This window comes from Seriola lalandi, unplaced genomic scaffold (genome assembly GCF_002814215.2).
Source record: "Seriola lalandi dorsalis isolate HSWRI2012SDOR001 ecotype SW California unplaced genomic scaffold, Sedor1 jcf7180002054040, whole genome shotgun sequence".
Classification (NCBI taxonomy): domain Eukaryota; kingdom Metazoa; phylum Chordata; class Actinopteri; order Carangiformes; family Carangidae; genus Seriola; species Seriola lalandi.
Window position 1 is genome coordinate 20789 of NW_019524593.1, and position 18623 is coordinate 39411.

At 39.4% G+C, this 18623-nt stretch overlaps 1 protein-coding gene across 3 annotated transcripts; it reads right to left on the reverse strand.

Annotated features, from left to right (window-relative positions):
• Positions 1-490: 490 nt before the first annotated feature.
• On the reverse strand, positions 491-17391 carry cyp27c1 (cytochrome P450, family 27, subfamily C, polypeptide 1). Of its 3 annotated transcripts, none has more exons than XM_023402843.2 (10): positions 16972-17391; positions 15756-15946; positions 15308-15507; positions 14734-14943; positions 13645-13808; positions 11166-11332; positions 10876-10954; positions 10374-10577; positions 9603-9743; positions 491-1282 (listed from the first exon to the last, which is right to left on the reverse strand). In XM_023402843.2, the coding sequence occupies exons 1-9, from the start codon at positions 17260-17262 to the stop codon at positions 9624-9626; spliced, it is 1626 nt and encodes a 541-aa protein (XP_023258611.1). In that variant the 5' UTR covers positions 17263-17391; the 3' UTR covers positions 491-1282; positions 9603-9623. The 3 variants fall into 3 exon arrangements, with proteins under 3 accessions (XP_023258611.1, XP_023258610.1, XP_023258612.1); XM_023402842.2 differs by having other exon boundaries at positions 491-8497; XM_023402844.2 differs by having other exon boundaries at positions 9591-9743.
• Positions 17392-18623: the final 1232 nt, after the last annotated feature.

The window sequence follows — 18623 nt, forward strand, 5'->3', positions numbered from 1 at the left end:
AGATATTTAATATCATTCTTCTTCTTCTTTCAGCCTAATATTCAGTTCAGAGTTGTGAAGACATTTACTTTGCCTTGTTGTGGATCCATGTCTGCTCAGTTAGAGCAGCACATATTATGGTCTAGATTGAAATGTAGATTTGTCATCTGTGAACTCTACTCTAGCATAGTGAAACAAAAATAGGTTTCAAGATTAGTAATGCTGTTAAACAAAATTCATTTCCCTACTATGTCATGTAAATTATAAAATCAGACAATTTTTTTTTTTCTTTTTATGTGGCAGTAGTGAAAATTGGTGTGGGAATTATGTTTCTGTGAAAGTGTGGGTGTCACAACACCAACAACATCGACAGGTGCGATGCGCCTGGACAGATGCAAGACATTTGACTGACTGACTCACTTAGGACAGGGCCATATATTCTGTGGAACCAAGGCTAGAGAGCAGGGGTCATATAAAAATGCAAAGATAAACATCCACCAGTAATAAGAAGACATGTACAAAGCTTTAATCAAAGTTAATTTTCTATCAAAGATTCAATCAGGTTACAAAAGTCACATGAATTTTATCAAAATATTACATTGTATAGATACATTATTTATTTAGATGTATTGTCTATCATTTTATACAGTGACCATGCTATTTACATGACATTATGTGTGGTTTTTGTTGGATATTTAAAGATCTTCACAAGTAATTTAACATTTCTGACCTAAAATTTGACCAATGCCTGCATGCACAATATTTTGAGTCACTGTGATCCTTCAAAATGGTAAAAACCAACAACAACTTGTCTCTTCCTCTTGCAACAAACTGTTCTGTAACATACATTGTCCCTCTCAATAAAATCATAATATAACCAATGTTCTGGTAAAATACTTGTATTTCACTCAAACAGCATATAAATCAAAAACACTCATTACATTATTTGATACAAATATATTGTGTGAACAAACAGATATACATTTTCACTGGCTGAGCATCAAGGTTTGGATGAATTTGTTTTTTTTTTGTTTTTTTTTTTAAAAGATTAGTTTCAACTGAAAGGAAGATCAAATTACTTTATTTTAAAAACTTAAAAGCATTTTTCTTTCAAATATATACCATATGTTTACATACATAAGTTTTTCCCCCCTCACAGTAACTGTGTATTTAATGTTTCATGGATATACAGTACATGGAATAAAATCATGTAATGCCACTCAAGTGAATAAGTGTTCTTCCACAGTTTGAACAAAAACAAATTGTGGTGCCAGAGAAAAGCATCTCGCTAAAATATCTTGGCCTGCAACACAAAAAACATAAGCATCAAATAAAGCTCATTATATACATGCTTCTAAAAACAGATGATTTTCAGTGCATTCATGCTTGCCCTTCAACATTCTCAGTGAATTGCTTCCTCAAGGTGTTTGCACACACATTAATACGTACATGCATGCACGTTAACATAAAAGGATACATAGATTATAACTCATTATTCCACTCACTATTTTGAATAGGATGAATGGAAGGACTTACAGTCCAAACACACTGCAGTGCTTTTTACTTAGTACAAACAATATACAAACATTTACATTACTGGTCCAGTACTATTTTTGTTTCCTTATTAACATAAAAGAGTTGAGACATTTCTTGCCCGAGTAAAACCTCAGTCTGAGCTTGGTATCATTCAATTCAATTTTGTTTCATTTGTATAGCGCCAGGTGTAAAATCTAACCGTGGAAGAGTTACTAAAAGCAATGTATTTATATATATATATATATATATATATATATATATAAATAAAAACAAAAAACTGTTGAGGCTGACCTTTGGGGGAGCAGGAGATCACAGAGTCTGTCACACGTCAAGGGTTTCATGGTTATATTGGTGTTTAGAAGATTATCTATATTCTTGCAGAGATTTAGTGAGGCATGCATTTTCAGGAAAATATAGGCAATAAAAGTGAAACATTGAGAGAAAGGTTTTGAGGTTAAACAGATGATAATAACCATGCCCTGATCAAGTTAGGACATAAGCAGCTCAAGTTCTGTCAGTCATTCAGTGAGAGACTTGCTGTATGGAGAGGACAGTGTGTGCGGCTGTGGTTTGGAAATTGTGAGAGAGTATTTGAAACAGCAGAGAGAAAGTATGCTGGGAATGAGACAAGCATTAATGAACGAAAGAAACAATTTGTGCGTCAATGTATGGAAGTTGAATTTAAAAAGATAATGGCAATTAAGAAAGCAGGTCAGATAGTAGACGTAAAGGACTCTCCGATTGCGATAAGGTAATTGAAATATCTAGATAATGCAATAAGGCAATATCAAAGTAATGAAGGTGTTACTATTGTTTGGACTGAACTTACTAAAAAGCAAACAGGAGCTATTCTGTGTCATATCTTATGTGGAGATGTGGCGGAACTTTGTCTGGAGATTCAAGCTGTGTTTGACTATAATAGAGATACGGATATCCAGAAAACAGAACAAGTGGTTTCCCCACTTTTGGTGATTGATGATAAAGTAATGGATAAACCTCTCACATTGGCTGAAATTTCACGCATCACGCAGGATGCACCACTACCATTAACTAATCCTCTGGGATTTATGAATTGGTGGACTTCAGCGTTAATGCATGGATCTATGTCAGGCAAAGATGTGCAATATATTTTAACAACTTTAATGACCAATATAACAATTGATACTCTGAACGACAAATGTGAATCTTTGGATTTTGATAATGATGGTCCGGTAGCAGGAGCAGCCACTTTGGATGAGAAATTTCCATGGTTGACAATAACACATAAGAAGGCTCATTTGGAAGAACTTAAGAAATTTTTGATTGAAAATGCAACAGCGAGTCAAGATGTGACACGCGTGATTAATTGCAAAAAGCGGTCTGATGAGCAGGTTTCTGAATATGCAGACAGATTGAATGATGATTAATGGTTTAGGACCACAAGAGGCATACACCTTAAAATTGTCTGCTCCAGGTGTGTTTTCAATAAGCCCTGTAGACTTGTTAAAGAAAACAAGGGAGTTAGCTGTAATTGGATTATTTACAAACTCTAAGACAAAAATGCAAGCTGTGCAGTGGAATCTGATAGTGGAACAGATGAATGTGATGCCAGTACAGGATAACATGATAAGAGACCGTGGTCGTGGATATGAGCGACAGCAACGGGATTTATCAGATTATAGACCTGGTTTTGGACGTCCTTTTCAAAGAGGATGTGATTATGGTAATAGACAAAATTGGAGAACACAAAGAAGTTCTATGAACATATGTAATTATTGTCAGAGATTTGGACATTGGTCTAAAGATTGTGAACGGAGGATCTTAGATCAAGAGAGAGAAAGACAAGAAGAGGGAGAGAGAGAAAACCAGTTGCAGTATCATATAACTTCACCCCCTCCAATGCAAGCCCAAGTACAGGCCGGATACAGACCCGCTTCCTTCATGTGGATGTGATGGAATAGAGATTAACATTCCTGCAATGAAAGCCTATCAATTACTTTTAAAGAACAATTCGAGGTGTCGCGAAGCTGCATCTGTTTTGCTAAATTCTGATTTTGTATCTAAATTGTTTACTGTTGAAGGAATTCAGGAGTTGGCTGCTTGTCACACTGCTGTAGCTTCTAGAATATTGACTATGAAGCCTACTGTTAAACCATTTTTGGATAGGTTTCTGCATAGTGAACGGTTGCAGGAAATTCCTCAGATTTTGTTTGTGTCACCACACAGACTTTTGTTACTGTGGAAAGATGTTGATGATGAAATAGAACCTTTTGTCTGTGCGGTGAAACAAGACATGTCTGAAATTGACATGATGCTTGAGTCTTGTTGTATCAATTGTTGAACAAGGTTCCAGTTGAACAGGAACAAAATAAAAATGATATCGTTTGGGTGTATGAAGACTCTACATATTTTTTTATTAAAGCGTTACAGAATCATGTCAAGCCACAAATACAGACAAGTGACAATACAGAGGTCTTATTGAAGCAACCTTCAGTTTTGGCCTCTGTCCTATCAATATTGTGGGCCCAACATGAAAATCATGTGGGATTGTTAGATGTGGAACCATATCAAGCCAAAATTAATTATGCCAAATATCCAGTGTATGTTAAACAATATCCCCTCTCTAAAGGAAAAGAGGAAGGAATTCGACCGGTTATTGAAAGTTTATTGAAACAAGGAGTTATTGTGAAATGTCAATCACGAAATAATACTCCTATAAACCCAATATTGAAACCAGGGACTAAGAAGTACAGATTTACAAAGATTTGCGCAAAATTAATGAGGCAGTATTTCCCTTAGCTCCAGTGGTGCCTGATGTTAATGCAATTTTGGATGCAATACCTGCCAGTTCTAAGTGGTATACGGTTGTGGATTTGTGTTCAGCGTATTATTCCATCCCAGTGCATTAAAATACACAGGATTTATTCGCATTTGCGTATTGTGACTGTCAATATCGATTTACACGATTGAGCATGGGGTATGTTGATAGTCCAACAGTTTATGCAGCTGCAGTACAAGCACATTTATCTAAATTGGTCTTGCCTGGTTCATCTGCGTTATTACAGTATGTGGATGATATTTTGGTTGCATCACCGACACAAGAGAATTGCATCAAAGAGTCTCTTGCCTTGCTGACTCATCTGGCTACAGGCGGACATAGAGCATCACTTGCGAAGCTCCAGTTTTGTCAGGACTCTGTCCATTATCTGGGATATGTTCTGAAAGATCGTTCAGGTGACAAATACCAACAACCAATCAATGCAATAAAAGGAGATTCGAAGACCAAAAACAAAGAAGGAAATGCTTTCCTTCCTTGGACTTGTGAACTATTGCAGAGCATGGTTACCGGAATATGCGACATGCTGTGTTACGTGCTGCTACACTAAAAGAGACTCCTACAACTATTCAGTGGAATGAGGAAATGAAACATGCTTTTCGTCATGTGAAATATATGCTGTGTTCTGCTCCAGCTCTGGGCCTGCCAGACTACAAGTTGACTTTTCACCTCTATGTGGCAGAGGTAGGAAATGAGGCTGCAGCTGTGTTGGCGCAGATGCACAGGGAGAGACCAAGACCAATAGCCTATTATTCTAAAACGCTGCCATTAATTGTTAAAGGCATGGTCTCTTGTTTGCGTGCAGTGGCAGCAGCGGCAATAATGATAGAAAAGGCGCAGACTGTTGTACTGGGACATCCCATGATTCTTCACGCTTCTCATGCAGTTGTGCATTTGAAGGCATTACTTCAGGGTAAAAAGGAAGAGGATGTTGATATTGATCATGATTGTATGGACTTAATTAATTCAACATCCAGCATTAGAGCAGATTTGCAATAAACGCCGTTGGAAAAGAATGACATGGTCTTGTATTGTGATGGGTCATCAATGCGTCCAAATGATAAGACAATTTTGGCAGGTTATTCAGTTGTGAATGACGCAGGGAAATGCATAGAATCATAATTGCATTGACAAGAGCGTGTTTGTTAGCAGAAAATAAAGCAGTAACAATTTACACGGACTCTAAATACGCCTTTTCAGCTGCATGATTTTAGTCAAATTTGGGAAAACTTTGTGACAACAGCAGGAAAAGCCGATTCAAAATGCGGCTCTTATTGAGGAATTATTAGCTGCAATGATGTTACCATCACAGATTGCCATAGCGAAATGTGCAGGACATGCTAAGGAAGATTCACCTATTGCACGAGGCAATAATTTAGCTGATGCATGTGCAAAATATGCTGCGTTGCATGATGACTTTCTGTCATGGATGAATGTTACACTAACTCTGACACAAACTTCTGAACCCACGTTCACAATTAATGATCTCCTGTTATTTCAACATGTTTCTGATGTCGAATTGAAATTGTGGAAAAGGATGTTATAAAGACATTGATGAGTTATGGAAGATTAGTGATTGAAGGATAGCTTTACCAAAAATAGCATATGGCCCATTAATTGCCCATGTGCATGGGGACACTCTCAATTATAAGGGAATATCAGAGTATATTTCAAAACTCTTCTTTACAATTGGATTGGAACAACAGGCAAAAGATTTTGTTAACAGGTGTTTAAGTTGTGCTCGATGTAACCCAAATATTAAAGCACCAAAACACGACCATTTGCCCCCACCAAGTGGACCCTTTCAACAATTACAAATTGATTTTACACATATGCCTAAGTTCAGGGGTTATTCATATCTTTTGGTAGTTGTGGATAGGTTTTCTAAGTGGCCAGAAGCCTTTCTGGCTAGGAAATAAAATGCACAGACAGTGGTTAAGTGTTTAATGGAACACATAATTCCAAGGTTTGGTGTGCCTGTGGGAATTGATTCAGATAATGGCACACCTTTTACATCTAAGGTTACAAAGCTATTAGCTAGTGCAATAGGAATTAAGTGGACTTTTCGTATTCCTTATCACCCACAAAGTTCTGGACAAGTGGAACGCACAAATAGAACAATTAAAGATAAATTGATTAAGTTACATCAATCAAGAAAAATGAATTGGCTTGAAGCCTTACCAATTGTTCATGTCAATTAGAGCAATTCCAAATCGGACTACTGGTTTGTCACTTCATGAGGTAAATTAAAAAGACAGTCGATTATCGCATGATTAGGAGTAAAGTCCCTACGTTTGATTTAGGGAGAGTTGAACATGTTCCTTTAACAGAGTTTGAAATTCAATGCATGCTAGTTCCCCTAATGACAATAGGTGACAAACATTTTTATATTAAATCAGGTCAAGTATATCACGTTTGAATTAGGCATGATAAAGCTGTTAAACTATGCATCTCCAGAAGGAGAGGAATTAAAGTTAATTCCTAGAACTTTGATAGTAGCAGAAGTTCCAACAACAGGCTTTTGCAATGAATTGTGGAAAAATATGACACCTAATTTCCTTGTCCGCAGAGATGCTGAACTATTAATGGGTTATGATCAACTACGTGTGAGAATGGTGGAGAAGAGTCCTCTTTTGATTTGCATTCAACCTTTAGGGGGTCAGAGAATACATAACTCAGGGATGACGATGGGCTGCCCTAAAACAGTGTATGCTGATCCTAGTTTGATCATTCCAGCAAATTAGTGTATTAATTGGATATGCAGTTTAAATGTATAAACATATATCCCTGATAGATGGCATGGCAGTTGTGCACCATATTGGACATCCAAAATAGATTCATTCAATTCTATTGTGTTTACAGAGGATAACGATGACCTTTCTAAGGGACTATCAGCAGGACTAAGTATGTTTCAGGAAAATGATAAGGATTTAGTCTGTGAGAATTTGATTTATCATTTCAGTCAGAAAATCCAGTTGCTTCTAATTTATGGTATCAGTTCATGACTAGGAAAGTGATAAGGATCACTTCTAATTCTTGTTATGCATGTTCAGTAATTCCACAATCAATTAATCAATTATTTAATAATGTGGCAGTCCGATTAAAAGGCCTTCGTGGAATACCATCCTTTTGTGTAATGGCATTTCAAGTTGTTTTACAGACGCATCCTAGTGTTGGTGTGCTTTCAGGGTTTTCTTTTACAGCTAATAGACCTATTGTAGTTGTACAGTCGTTGAATCTACAGTAGATGGAGGTATTATAGGTGTACAAAAGGCTTAGGGAGAGTTTCAAAGAATGATGAAGTATATCATTCATTCTAATATTACAGCATCTCATGGAAATAGGAGTCCACCTTTACAAGGTTGTCAAATATTCTATAGGAAACACATATATAATGTACCGATGGATCTGGCTCAAGTATCGTCTCAGACTCCAGCAAGATATAATCAATCAGCAATCTTTGATGTTTGTATTGAAGGAAGACAGGGAGACAGGACAGCAGGAAGAGCGACAGAAGTAGGAGAAGTCCCTAGTGAACAGTGTACAGTGATTGTGGATAATTTAGGAGATTATATGAGACTGGTAAATTTAGGAGTAGTGGTGACTCCGGGTTTTTATTGGTGTTGTGGAGAGCATGTGTGGACTTCATTACCACCGTATTTTAACGGACAGTGTGGTATATGTACACTGAATCAATTATTGTATATTGTGCGACCTGTAGATTTTTTGAAAAGTCATAATGTATCAGGGAAGGCAAAAAGAGACATTCCAGAAATTTCAGGATATATACATCTTCAAAAGATCCTCAGGGTTTGGCAAAAGAAAATAGTTATGACATGGGAGATGATTATACTATTGCTGTTCGTATCTTCTGTCAGAAGAAGGAAAAAAAAATCTAAAAGAGATTCAAGAAAATATTGTTCGAATTAATAGAGAAGTTCATAAGTTGGGTGGCAACTATGGAAGCTTTAAAGGATTGGGATGGATAACAACGATATTTAGAGACAACTCAATTCTTGCATGGTTCGTGAGCATTTGTGGTCCTATTTTATTGATTTTCTTAATGGTGATTCTTGTGTTAGGCTTCCCGATTCTTCGTGCATTGATCATGAAATCTATTAATTTGATGACTAACATTACAATGGTTCAGCATCCTGTACGTAAAATCTGAAAGAGAAGCAAAGGAGGATTGTTAGCACCTCTAGTTTAGCCACATCATCATCATCCATCATCATCATCTGAGGAAGATGAGTAAATAAGTGTGGACTTTAAGTCTTTTTGCAGCAATTGGACTGGGAAAAAAAAAAAAAAGGGGGGGAGCTAGAAGATAAGTGTGAAGTGTGGACTTTAAGTCTTTTTGCAGCAATTGGCCTGAGAAAAAAAAAAAAAAAAAAAAAAAAAAAGGGGGGGAGACAGAAGATAAGTGTGGACTTTGTTTAGTATGATTGTTGTGCATGAAGTAGAAACTGTAGATGAAACAATCAGTGTATTTAGACTTTACGTTAGCAGGTATATTCATTTATTCATGTTATTGTATGGAAAGGAAAACATCAAAGGAAGAATTAAGTGAATAGAAAAGAATATGTGCCCAATGCAAGCTTGAAAAGGCGACCGCCTAAAGATGGCTGGAGTCATAGGGGAATTTTCCCTTTTCACAGGGTTTTTCACCCCTATTTGCATTGAGGAATTTGATATGTTATGCATGTGATGTCAAATGTTATTTCTTATGATTATATGTTTGAGTTATTGAATAGATGTTCATCAACATGTAACCTCTGCCCCTACAGAAAAAAAAGGGGATATAAAAAGGGAGGATTGTAAGGTTGTATTTGCGTTACACATTGGTAACTTTGGTCTAAGGTTGTTAAGAATGCTGACCTTTGGGGAAGCAGGAGATCACAGAGTCTATGTTATGGTTATATTGGTGTTTAGAAGATTATCTTGCAGAGATTTAGTGATGCATGCATTTCCAGGAAAATATAGGCAATAAAAAAGTGAAACATTGAGAGAAAGGTTTTGAGGTTAAACAGATGATAATGACCATGCCCTGATCAAGTTAGGATATAAGCAGCTCAAGTTCTGTCAGTCATTCAGTGAGAGACTTGGTGTCCCCAGCACCAGATCTGTCCTTTGTGCACAAATAAACCAGCCAAACTGAAGCGTTAAGTTGTTGGTCTGATTTGTACACTTTTCCATCTCGCGGTCACAAGAAATCATCTTTTCAAAAACCCAACAACAAATCAAAACTTTAAAAACATACAGTACAGTAGACCTTATGGAGAGGACTCAGAGTCTAGTTTTCCCTCTCGATGAACTGCAGGTGGATAGGGGCAGCAGGGCAGAGTAGGCCATGGGTTTTGGCTTTAACATCAGTAGAGAGAGGAGACACGCCAATGTGGAACCTTTGAATGAGCTGCACAAGGAGCAAAAACACAGATGTCAATCAGATTGTATGACCTGTTTTAATAGTGAGGCATTGTCTGTGAGTTCATTTGTACGTGTGGTTATCAAGAACCCAGACATCTTTAGTACCACAGCTGGGAACAGGTATACTTCCTGATTCAAAAATATTCAGGGACTGTGTGATTTGGGATGTGGACAGTTGGACCCATTTGTTTGTACTGTTCAATAATGTAAATTTTCCAGGAAATGGCTCAACAAAACCCTGAAATACTCTGACATACAGATGATCAACAACTGGACTTGTTTAATTTAGTGTTTAGGCTCGCTAAATGTGACTAAAAAGTCCGGAAAAGAAGACAATATGGACCATTTAATTAGTATTTCCTACGATTTCTCCAATATTACATAGTAAATGTTTGTTGAGATGGTTTTCTTTATTTTTTCTTATTGTTGAAAATGTATAAGCAGCATTCTGCATGCCTTTATGGCACCTTGTAGGGTTGGGCGTAGTTGTTTGCATTGACACTATAATGAAAAACTTTATTTATTCGTGTAAGTGGATATATTTATAGACATGTCTGAAGACAAATTCTGAATGTGTGTGTCTAGCGAGTGTGTGGAGAGTTGATAAATTCCCTACCCTTATGAGAGCGAGATGCATCTCTAACTCTGCTATTCTCCTGCCAATGCAGCTCCTGATGCCGTAGCCAAAGGGAATCGAGCCAAAGTTGTCGACGCGATCTGTGGAATCTTTCCGTATCCAGCGATCTGGTTGGAAGTCTAAGGCATCAGCAAAGGTCTCTTCTTCCAAAGATGTGGAGTAGTGGCACAGAGCCAGCTGAGTCTAACAAAGTCAGAAAACAGAAAAATGTCAGTTGTGTAATGAAAACAGCTGTGCTATTGTACATGCATCTGTACACACAAGAGAGAGCGAGAGAGAGAGAGAGAGAGAGAGAGAGAGAGAGAGAGAGAGAGAGAGAGAGAGAGAAAGAGAGCGAGAGAGAGAGAAGTATGAGTAATGAGAGATCATGTTACATCTGGTTCCACTGTAATGTTTTTGGCCGACTTTTATGGTTACACTTTTTCTTAGGCACATGCACACTCCAGAAGACTCGCATCTATTATGTCTCTCACAGTCTTACCCCTTTGGGGATGAAGTATCCGCCCACCACCAAGTCATCCTGGGTAATCCTTCCGTTGCCTGGGAGAACTGGAAAAAGCCTGCTCCCAGGGAGGGGTACACAAAGACTGTTATTCAGCAGCACTATACATTGATCTTCTCACAAAGTTCAATTCTAACAGAATGTGAAAGCCACACACAGAGATAGAAAATTAACAAATTAAACATACTCATGTGAAGATACTGAACAAAGCAGTTAGTCAAGGACAGAAAACAGAGAAGACTGAATAGAAAAATCAGCTCAGTTTGCACCTGAGAGTCTCTTTGACCAGTCCTCTGATGAGAGGCAGACGGGGGACATCGTCAGCTGTGGCGACTGTCCCAGGTCCCAGAGTCCTTGTCACTTCCGTAAAGATTTTCTGCTGTATATGAGGATGCCGCGCTAACAGGTAGCTGGCCCATGACAAGGTGAAGGATGTCTATGAGGACAGAAAAGGGCATTTTGACACATTTGTTGTATATATTCCTCTTTGAATGTGTAGCAGATTAGTGTCATTCTTTTGCTTTTCCATTAAATCTCTGTGGAGATGTTGCCATTTCTCTTTTGCAACAGGTCTGTCCTCAATTCAAGCTGATATAAGGAGTTTCTACAATGTTGCGTAAGTGTTGGGAAACAGTGAGGGGCTTTGAGGGAGAGGGGGGCTAATTCCACGTGATGAGCTGACACTGAACCTCTCCACCAGCTGCAACCTCAGGCCTATATCCCTCATCTTACATCACCCCCAGGCATCCATTCTCATGATTAAATGCACTCAGCTGTACCACACTTAACAGCATTATAAGTGCGGTTCACATCACATGTAACGAGGATACAGAGTTTAAAATAATGCTAATTAATTATTATCACTTCTACCTCATTCTCTCCCTTTTCTAATTTCCTATATGCCCTTGCTGATCTCACTGTTTCTCTCCCCACACAATGGGCTCCCTCTCCTAACGCTTCCCACACATCTTGAGCTTTCCTCTTTCCCGTTAGACACACCCTGATTATTTTCATTTCCTCTTTCCTCCTTTGCAACCACTCTACCTACTCAGTTTCAGTTATCTCACTGTTCTCCATTGTCCCAATTCTGACTCACATGTCACTAACATTCAAATTTCAATGACGTGGGAAGATGAGCAAATGATATGGAAATGGGTGTCATCTTTTCTATATTATCTTTCACTGGCTGTACTGTACACCTCATTACACCAGCCCACATCTTACTTCTTTTCCTGGCATCCTTTTCTACCCGTACGTCATGACATATATGGATATCAGAGGGGCAGCCTTATTTTTTGCTAGCATCACAAAAAAGACCCCAGAGCTCAGTCTAATGTCAGTGTATCCCAGTGGACTAACTAATGATCAAAAGAATTATCTACCCTTGTATATGCCCCACCATCCTTTTCACTTGTGTCTTCCACCTCCCTCTTCCCATACCCTGCCTCAGATTCTCCCTCCCGCTCTGTCATCACCCTCTCCCCATGTAACCCGACTTGCTCCTAATCAGCCCCAGCTGGCACAGATGCTGGCAACACCTCAGACAAAGCAAGAGAGGAATCATATGATAAAAGCCCATCCGAACACAGCTCTAAAGCGCTTAGGCCTCTCCCCTCAAACCCCGCCTCCCCACATCTTGTCTTTTCTAACATCCATCGTACACCCAACTGTTTTTGTCCTCCTCCTCATGACATGCTTTTTTCCGAACAGCGTCCCTCTACCTCAGGCCCACCCCCTTACTCTCCCCCTCATCTCACCTCTGCCCAGTCTGTGCTATAACTCTGGCTGTGGCTAACGTGTCTTGACAGCTCTTGTGTGCGCTGAGTAAAGGCAAATGCACTGAGGGGTCAGGTAATGGCTCAGCTAAGCCCGACCCCCTACCGGGACGTGGCCGTTCAACAAAAACACATACACCCTTTTATCCCGTAGCCCCTAGCTCAGCACAAAACACTCTACAATCATAATTCTTATTAATCTGACAGTACCCCAAACAAATTAGGCAGTAACTGCGCACATGTGCACACAGTAAGGACTCCGATGCAAGTGTAAACACGCACATACCAAATGTGAAACAGTTGGAAAAAACATTCTTGGTGAGCAAATATTCTTTGATTTTCCTCTTTCTTGTTGAACTGTGCTGTGTGTGCATGTCTCTGATGGTCCAATGGGCTGAGGCACCAAATATGAAAAAGTAACATCCTGGGTCCAAATCTGATCCAGGATGTTTGTTGTATGCCATGTCATGTTCCTGCTCCCTTCTAGTGTTTCTTATTTCTGTATTCTTTAATCTGCCAATTAAAAAAGGTAAACAGCTTCCACAAAAAATGGTTCTTCAGTGGCATTAAACCAACAGTCTTAATTATTTCAAAGTGTTATCCAATTGAGTTCTAATGTGGAAACATACCAACACATAACACAGATGTCTCGTAGATGAAAAAAAAAAAAAAAAAAGGACAAAAGCCCCCCTGTGTAGATCTAACAGACAGAGACAAATGATGAGAAACTAAATATGAGTGAGAACAAGTTTGTCAGTGGGATACTGTGTAACCCCACGATTCACTGCCTTGACCTGACGCTGGCACAGCTACACAGGCACGGATGTGGTGCCAGAAACCCAACCCTTGAAACTCAACACTGACTCAGACACACACACACACACACACACACACACACACACACACGACTCCCAACTGCTCCACCTCCTGCTAAAGCCGCATTCACTGCACCTCCACACACACAAACACACACCGTGTCGACCCCGGCCAGTAGCATCTCCGTTACGTTGGCGTAGATCTCCTCCAGACTCATCTCCTTGGTAATGAGCATGTGTGTGAGTAGCCCCCCCTTCACCTCCTCTCCCTGCTCAAGCTGGGCCTTGATCTCTGCGAGCCTCTTATCAACGTGAATAAGGCCTGAGATCAGACAGAGACAAAGAGGGAGGGATGAATGGAGAGGGGAGGAGGTTAGGGGCAAGTGAGGAGGGAAGGGGACGTGAGGGAGGATAGTGAAGGAAAGGAAAGAGAGGAGAGAACAGGTTATATAACAGAGGGACCCCATACTCGCACAGTCCCATGGTACAGCAGTAGAGATTTATATGCAAATCAACATTCCTTTCTATTGATGCCAGGCTATTTATAAAAAATAAAAAGCTTGCAAATACTTAACCAGAACTACCACACAGAAAGCATGATCAAACATGTTTACATTGAAAACTATTATAATGGTTTTAAACAGAAGAAAGAAAGGCCTTTCTCCTCACTCAGAGAAAAAAAAAAAAAAAAAAAAAAAAAAAAAAAAAAAAAAAAAAAAAAAAGGACAGGAAATCTAAAAGGGGTGTTACACCAAATTTACACATGAAGGTCAGTTTATTTGTCATTGAGAGTACTATGTCTGTGAAAACAGTTGCATAATGACTTCTGTGGCTCTGGAGAAACTTCAAGTTTCAAGTCTGAGAAAAAAAAAAAAAAAAAAAAAAAAAAAAAAAAACTCCTGGTGATGGCTTTAGGGACATCTTGGCTTGGGAACTACAAATTCATTACAAAGCCTCCGTGGCTTCCAGTGTTTTTGGAGATTGACCCTTATTAGGGACTATAAGCAAAGATAACTCTTCCTCCTCTGCTTTAGTTTTCTTTTTTTAATCCATCTCTTGTGAGTCTCCCAACTTGGAAGTGTGGTGCTGAAGTGCTGAAACACCCATTTGATATGAACTTACTGTAGTTACTGCAGGCACACAGTTCACTTGAACACAAAAGTATACTGAAAGACAACATGCAAGTATACTAAAAACTATTTATGTGGGCCCTGTGGTGATAAAATTACTAGCCATACACTACTTACTGAATTTGAAGAGGCCATCCCAGGAGTGACAGAATTCCTCCCACGGTTTGGGAATGACAGGCCGGAGCCACTTGGGGATCGCCCCGGCATACATGGTTGTCTTGAAGGAGCTGAACATGAGGTGCAGCGCACTGATGTAGTCTTGGGTTTCCTGGGGAATATTATTTTCCAAACAGCCAAGTCGGCACTCGTACAAAATGGCTGCCACACCTGTAAGGACAAAGGAAGAAGGAGTTTCCGTAACATTTTAAGTCGGAAAGCTACAGCAATGATTCCTTACTCATCATTTGTTTCTTGTACATCAGTGGTTCGTACATTTTGGTATAGTGGGAACTTCGGCAGTTGTCAATGGATTGTTTCTACTTGACAAGCATCACCATGTGCCATTGAATAACATGGGGTGTGTATTGTCGTTTCTCTATCTCTTTTCTGTTCGCTATTACCTCTTCCTGCCTGCCCTCTATTCTCTCTGATGGCCTAGATCAATCTCCTACTGCACTATCATTTTCAAATCCATCCAATGCACCACTTTCAGCTCACTTCACACCCAAACATTCACAGGATCTCTACCAACCTTCCATGGCATATTTGAAGAAGAGGTCATTCATGTTCAGGACAGTTGCACCGTCAGACGCCTGGGTGCGCAGAATACAAACTCTCTTGATCAAGTCGTCTACCACTTTGTTCACGTCATCAGAGAAGACGGCTACATCACGGGGTCGCATGACGAGCTGTCTGAGCACGCTCCGCATCTTCAGCCACTCTTCTCCCTCACTGCGAAACAGGATAGAGGAGACAAAGTGGATGTAGACATATAAATATAATATCCTAGATTTGATGAAGAATGATAGTAGCTGTTGTAAAAGTGTTGTGCTGAAAGTACAATATCTCAGAGTTTACAGATACAAAAGTTTTGTGCAGTTCCTTTCCACACTTATGGAAGCTAGAGTGATTATCCTGTCTTCCTCAAAGTCATTTATTTCATTCCGACTCAAAGATCAAAAGGTTGCAGGAGGACTCACGCTGAAATGAGGCCAGTGGAACGGCCTCTCATGTCTCTGTACTCCTTCCAGGACTCCATGTTGGCTCTCTGAGGGGCCATGCGCTCGGCCCTCAGCACCTGAGCCACCAGGTCACGGTCTGCGATCGAGACCACCAGCTGGGGGCCGAAGCGGGACTTGAAGATTTTTCCATACTTCTGTCTATGCTCCATCTATAATGCAATATTGACAACTATTTAGTGGACATTTTTCTTGATTGAAGTCACTTTGATAGAAATGGTTTCTGGTAAATGGAGAAAATCCAGCAGTAATTTCACAAGACACCAACGCTTTTCTAAATTCGAAATGCAATTACAAATAATTGCTGATAGTACATAATCCAATTTGAGCAGACAAATGTAGACTGACTAATTATGTTAATGAAATGCATTTCAGCAGAATATTGTTGTATGCCAGCCAACGCCAACTGTGACATTGTATCTCCACTAGAACCGGTCTGTAACAATGGCATTATTTATATCTTAATTTACCCGACTACCTTTATTTGTTTGACTTATGTTCTCAGTTGTTGTTGTTGTTGTTGTTCTTTGCCTCAGTCATGACTTTTCACATACTGTTTTAAGTGAAGCATCTTTAGATATACAGTATAAAAATGTGTTCATGAGCAACTACTCAATCTCTGTCACTAGGACTAATTTCCACACTAATGGATCACATCATGGACAGTATAAAACACATGACATTCATCTGACTTTTTTTTTTTTTTTTTTATAAAACAAAAGAGCAGACTGCATAGGTTAAGTAACAATACAGGAACTTTAACACTCTTTCGCATGAGTAAATCAATGACACAAGTCTTGTTCTGTCGTATTGATTGACACCTTTGATTGACTAATTAGCACATTTCACACTTTTCAGCTTCAAACATTTTCCACAGATTGAGACCAAATCGCTTTCTAACAAGATTATCCGCTGCATCTTGCAATGGAAAAAACACTTTCAGTGTTTTTTGTAACTCACTTGAGGGCAATTACTAAAATAACATACCTTGGAGTGGAAAATTAACCAGCGATCAAACCTCTGGTGCGCTTTTACGCAACGGTCTGTGCCATTTTACGCATAGGTGGCGAATTTGACAGACGCCGAGAATACACAGGCTCTTTGCCAGTGGTGGAAAACACAAAAAGCAATATTTCATCTGTCAAACAAAATGAGAAGCACATATGGATACCATTACCTGAATTTCATGAATTCTGCTAAACCCGTCTCTCCAGAAGAACTCGATCAAGTTGGATAGAGTGCTGGGTCCGGGCATCTCCTTCAGAGTCTTGAAACTGGGTTTCTCGCCGACATCCGCCGGTGTGATCAGTTTTTGAGGTATGGCCTCTTCTCCAGCCGCGGAGATTCTCAAAGCTTCGCTGGATGCTGACTTGTGTAAGGCGCGTAAAATGAAGAACAGCTGCTTATTTAGCCGGTCGCCTTGAAAACTTTTCAAGTATGCAGTCGTAAAATGATTCAGGAATGCCATTATCTGGATAATTTTCAGTGTTTCCGTCAACAAAACAAACGATATATGGTGGGGTCTTTTAAAATTCTAAAAGCGCAGAGTTAAAAATTACAAATGCATGCTCCCTGCACGTGTAAACGCAGTCCTCCTTCTATGATACTGAAATGTTGGATGGGGTTTTTATTGAGGAACGCTTTTAAACGGATGCTTGTACAACCTCAGAAGTGGAAGAGGATTGGATGTTCGCTGAAACAGAAGGGAGGGATAACTCTGTATTCGGGTGTGGGCGTTTCCCCAAAAAAGCTGTTGGGTTCATTCTTTCATCGGAAAAGGAGTACATTACAACGTGCAAGTGCCACAGTTATATCACACTAATTAATCAGCCTGCGTGCACACACACACAAGCACACACACACATACACACATTGAATGAACATTAACGTGATTACCTTCACGTGTTTGCATTAAACGAAAGTCCAGCCCACAGTCCAGCTCATGTAAGCACACAAATCATCAGCTGCTTACACCTTCATATGTAAGGGCTCAGTGTTTTGTTAATGTTTAGCAGCCACATTTAAAGTAATCCTGGTGGACTGTATACAGTCCTTGCAGGCGAATTACAAAAAAAAGCTAGGTAGGCCTGGAGATCATATGGGCATGAGATATCTTATGTAACATTTCTCTTGAACCTGATAGGCAATTCAGCCTCTCCAAAAGATAAATGGTCAGCCAGTGCTAGATGATAGTTCAGCAAATGTAAAATATTTGCACAGTATTCATGTCTCTGTTTCAGAACTTGGGTTAACTTTTGGTGTTGACCCTCTTGGCTTGACCATATCTTGCAATGGACCTTTACACTCTAAATGCATCGCTACTTTTGAACTTTATTACCATTCTGAGAAATTAAAGCACTTGAGCTAAGATAGCCATTTTTACCATCTAGTTATTAAATACAATCATATTTTGAAAAAAAAAAAAAAAAACACGTAAGGATATGAATCTGTGTGCTGGACATCCTTTTATTAATCATTTTTACATTTTAAACTTGTGAAACATTTAGTCATTGTCCATCCTTTAAACTTCACGTCCTTATCTCAACCAACACGAGAATTTGAATCTACCTCTTTTCTTGTAGCTTCTTCCAAGCCAAAAGGTTAAGGCTCAACACTCGAGAGGACACAAAACACATACTGGACTACCAGGCCAGAGAAAGGGCCATTCAGGGGGAATCAGGACCTGTGGTCTGGTGAAGGGTGGCTGGGCAGAGGTGGGTATTTTCCCACACTCACCATTTTGGCAGCTTGCACAAGGCACCAGGCTCTAGATGTTTTTTTGTTGTTTTTTTTTGGAATATCTTCAAGTCATCAACAAGCAGAGGAAGT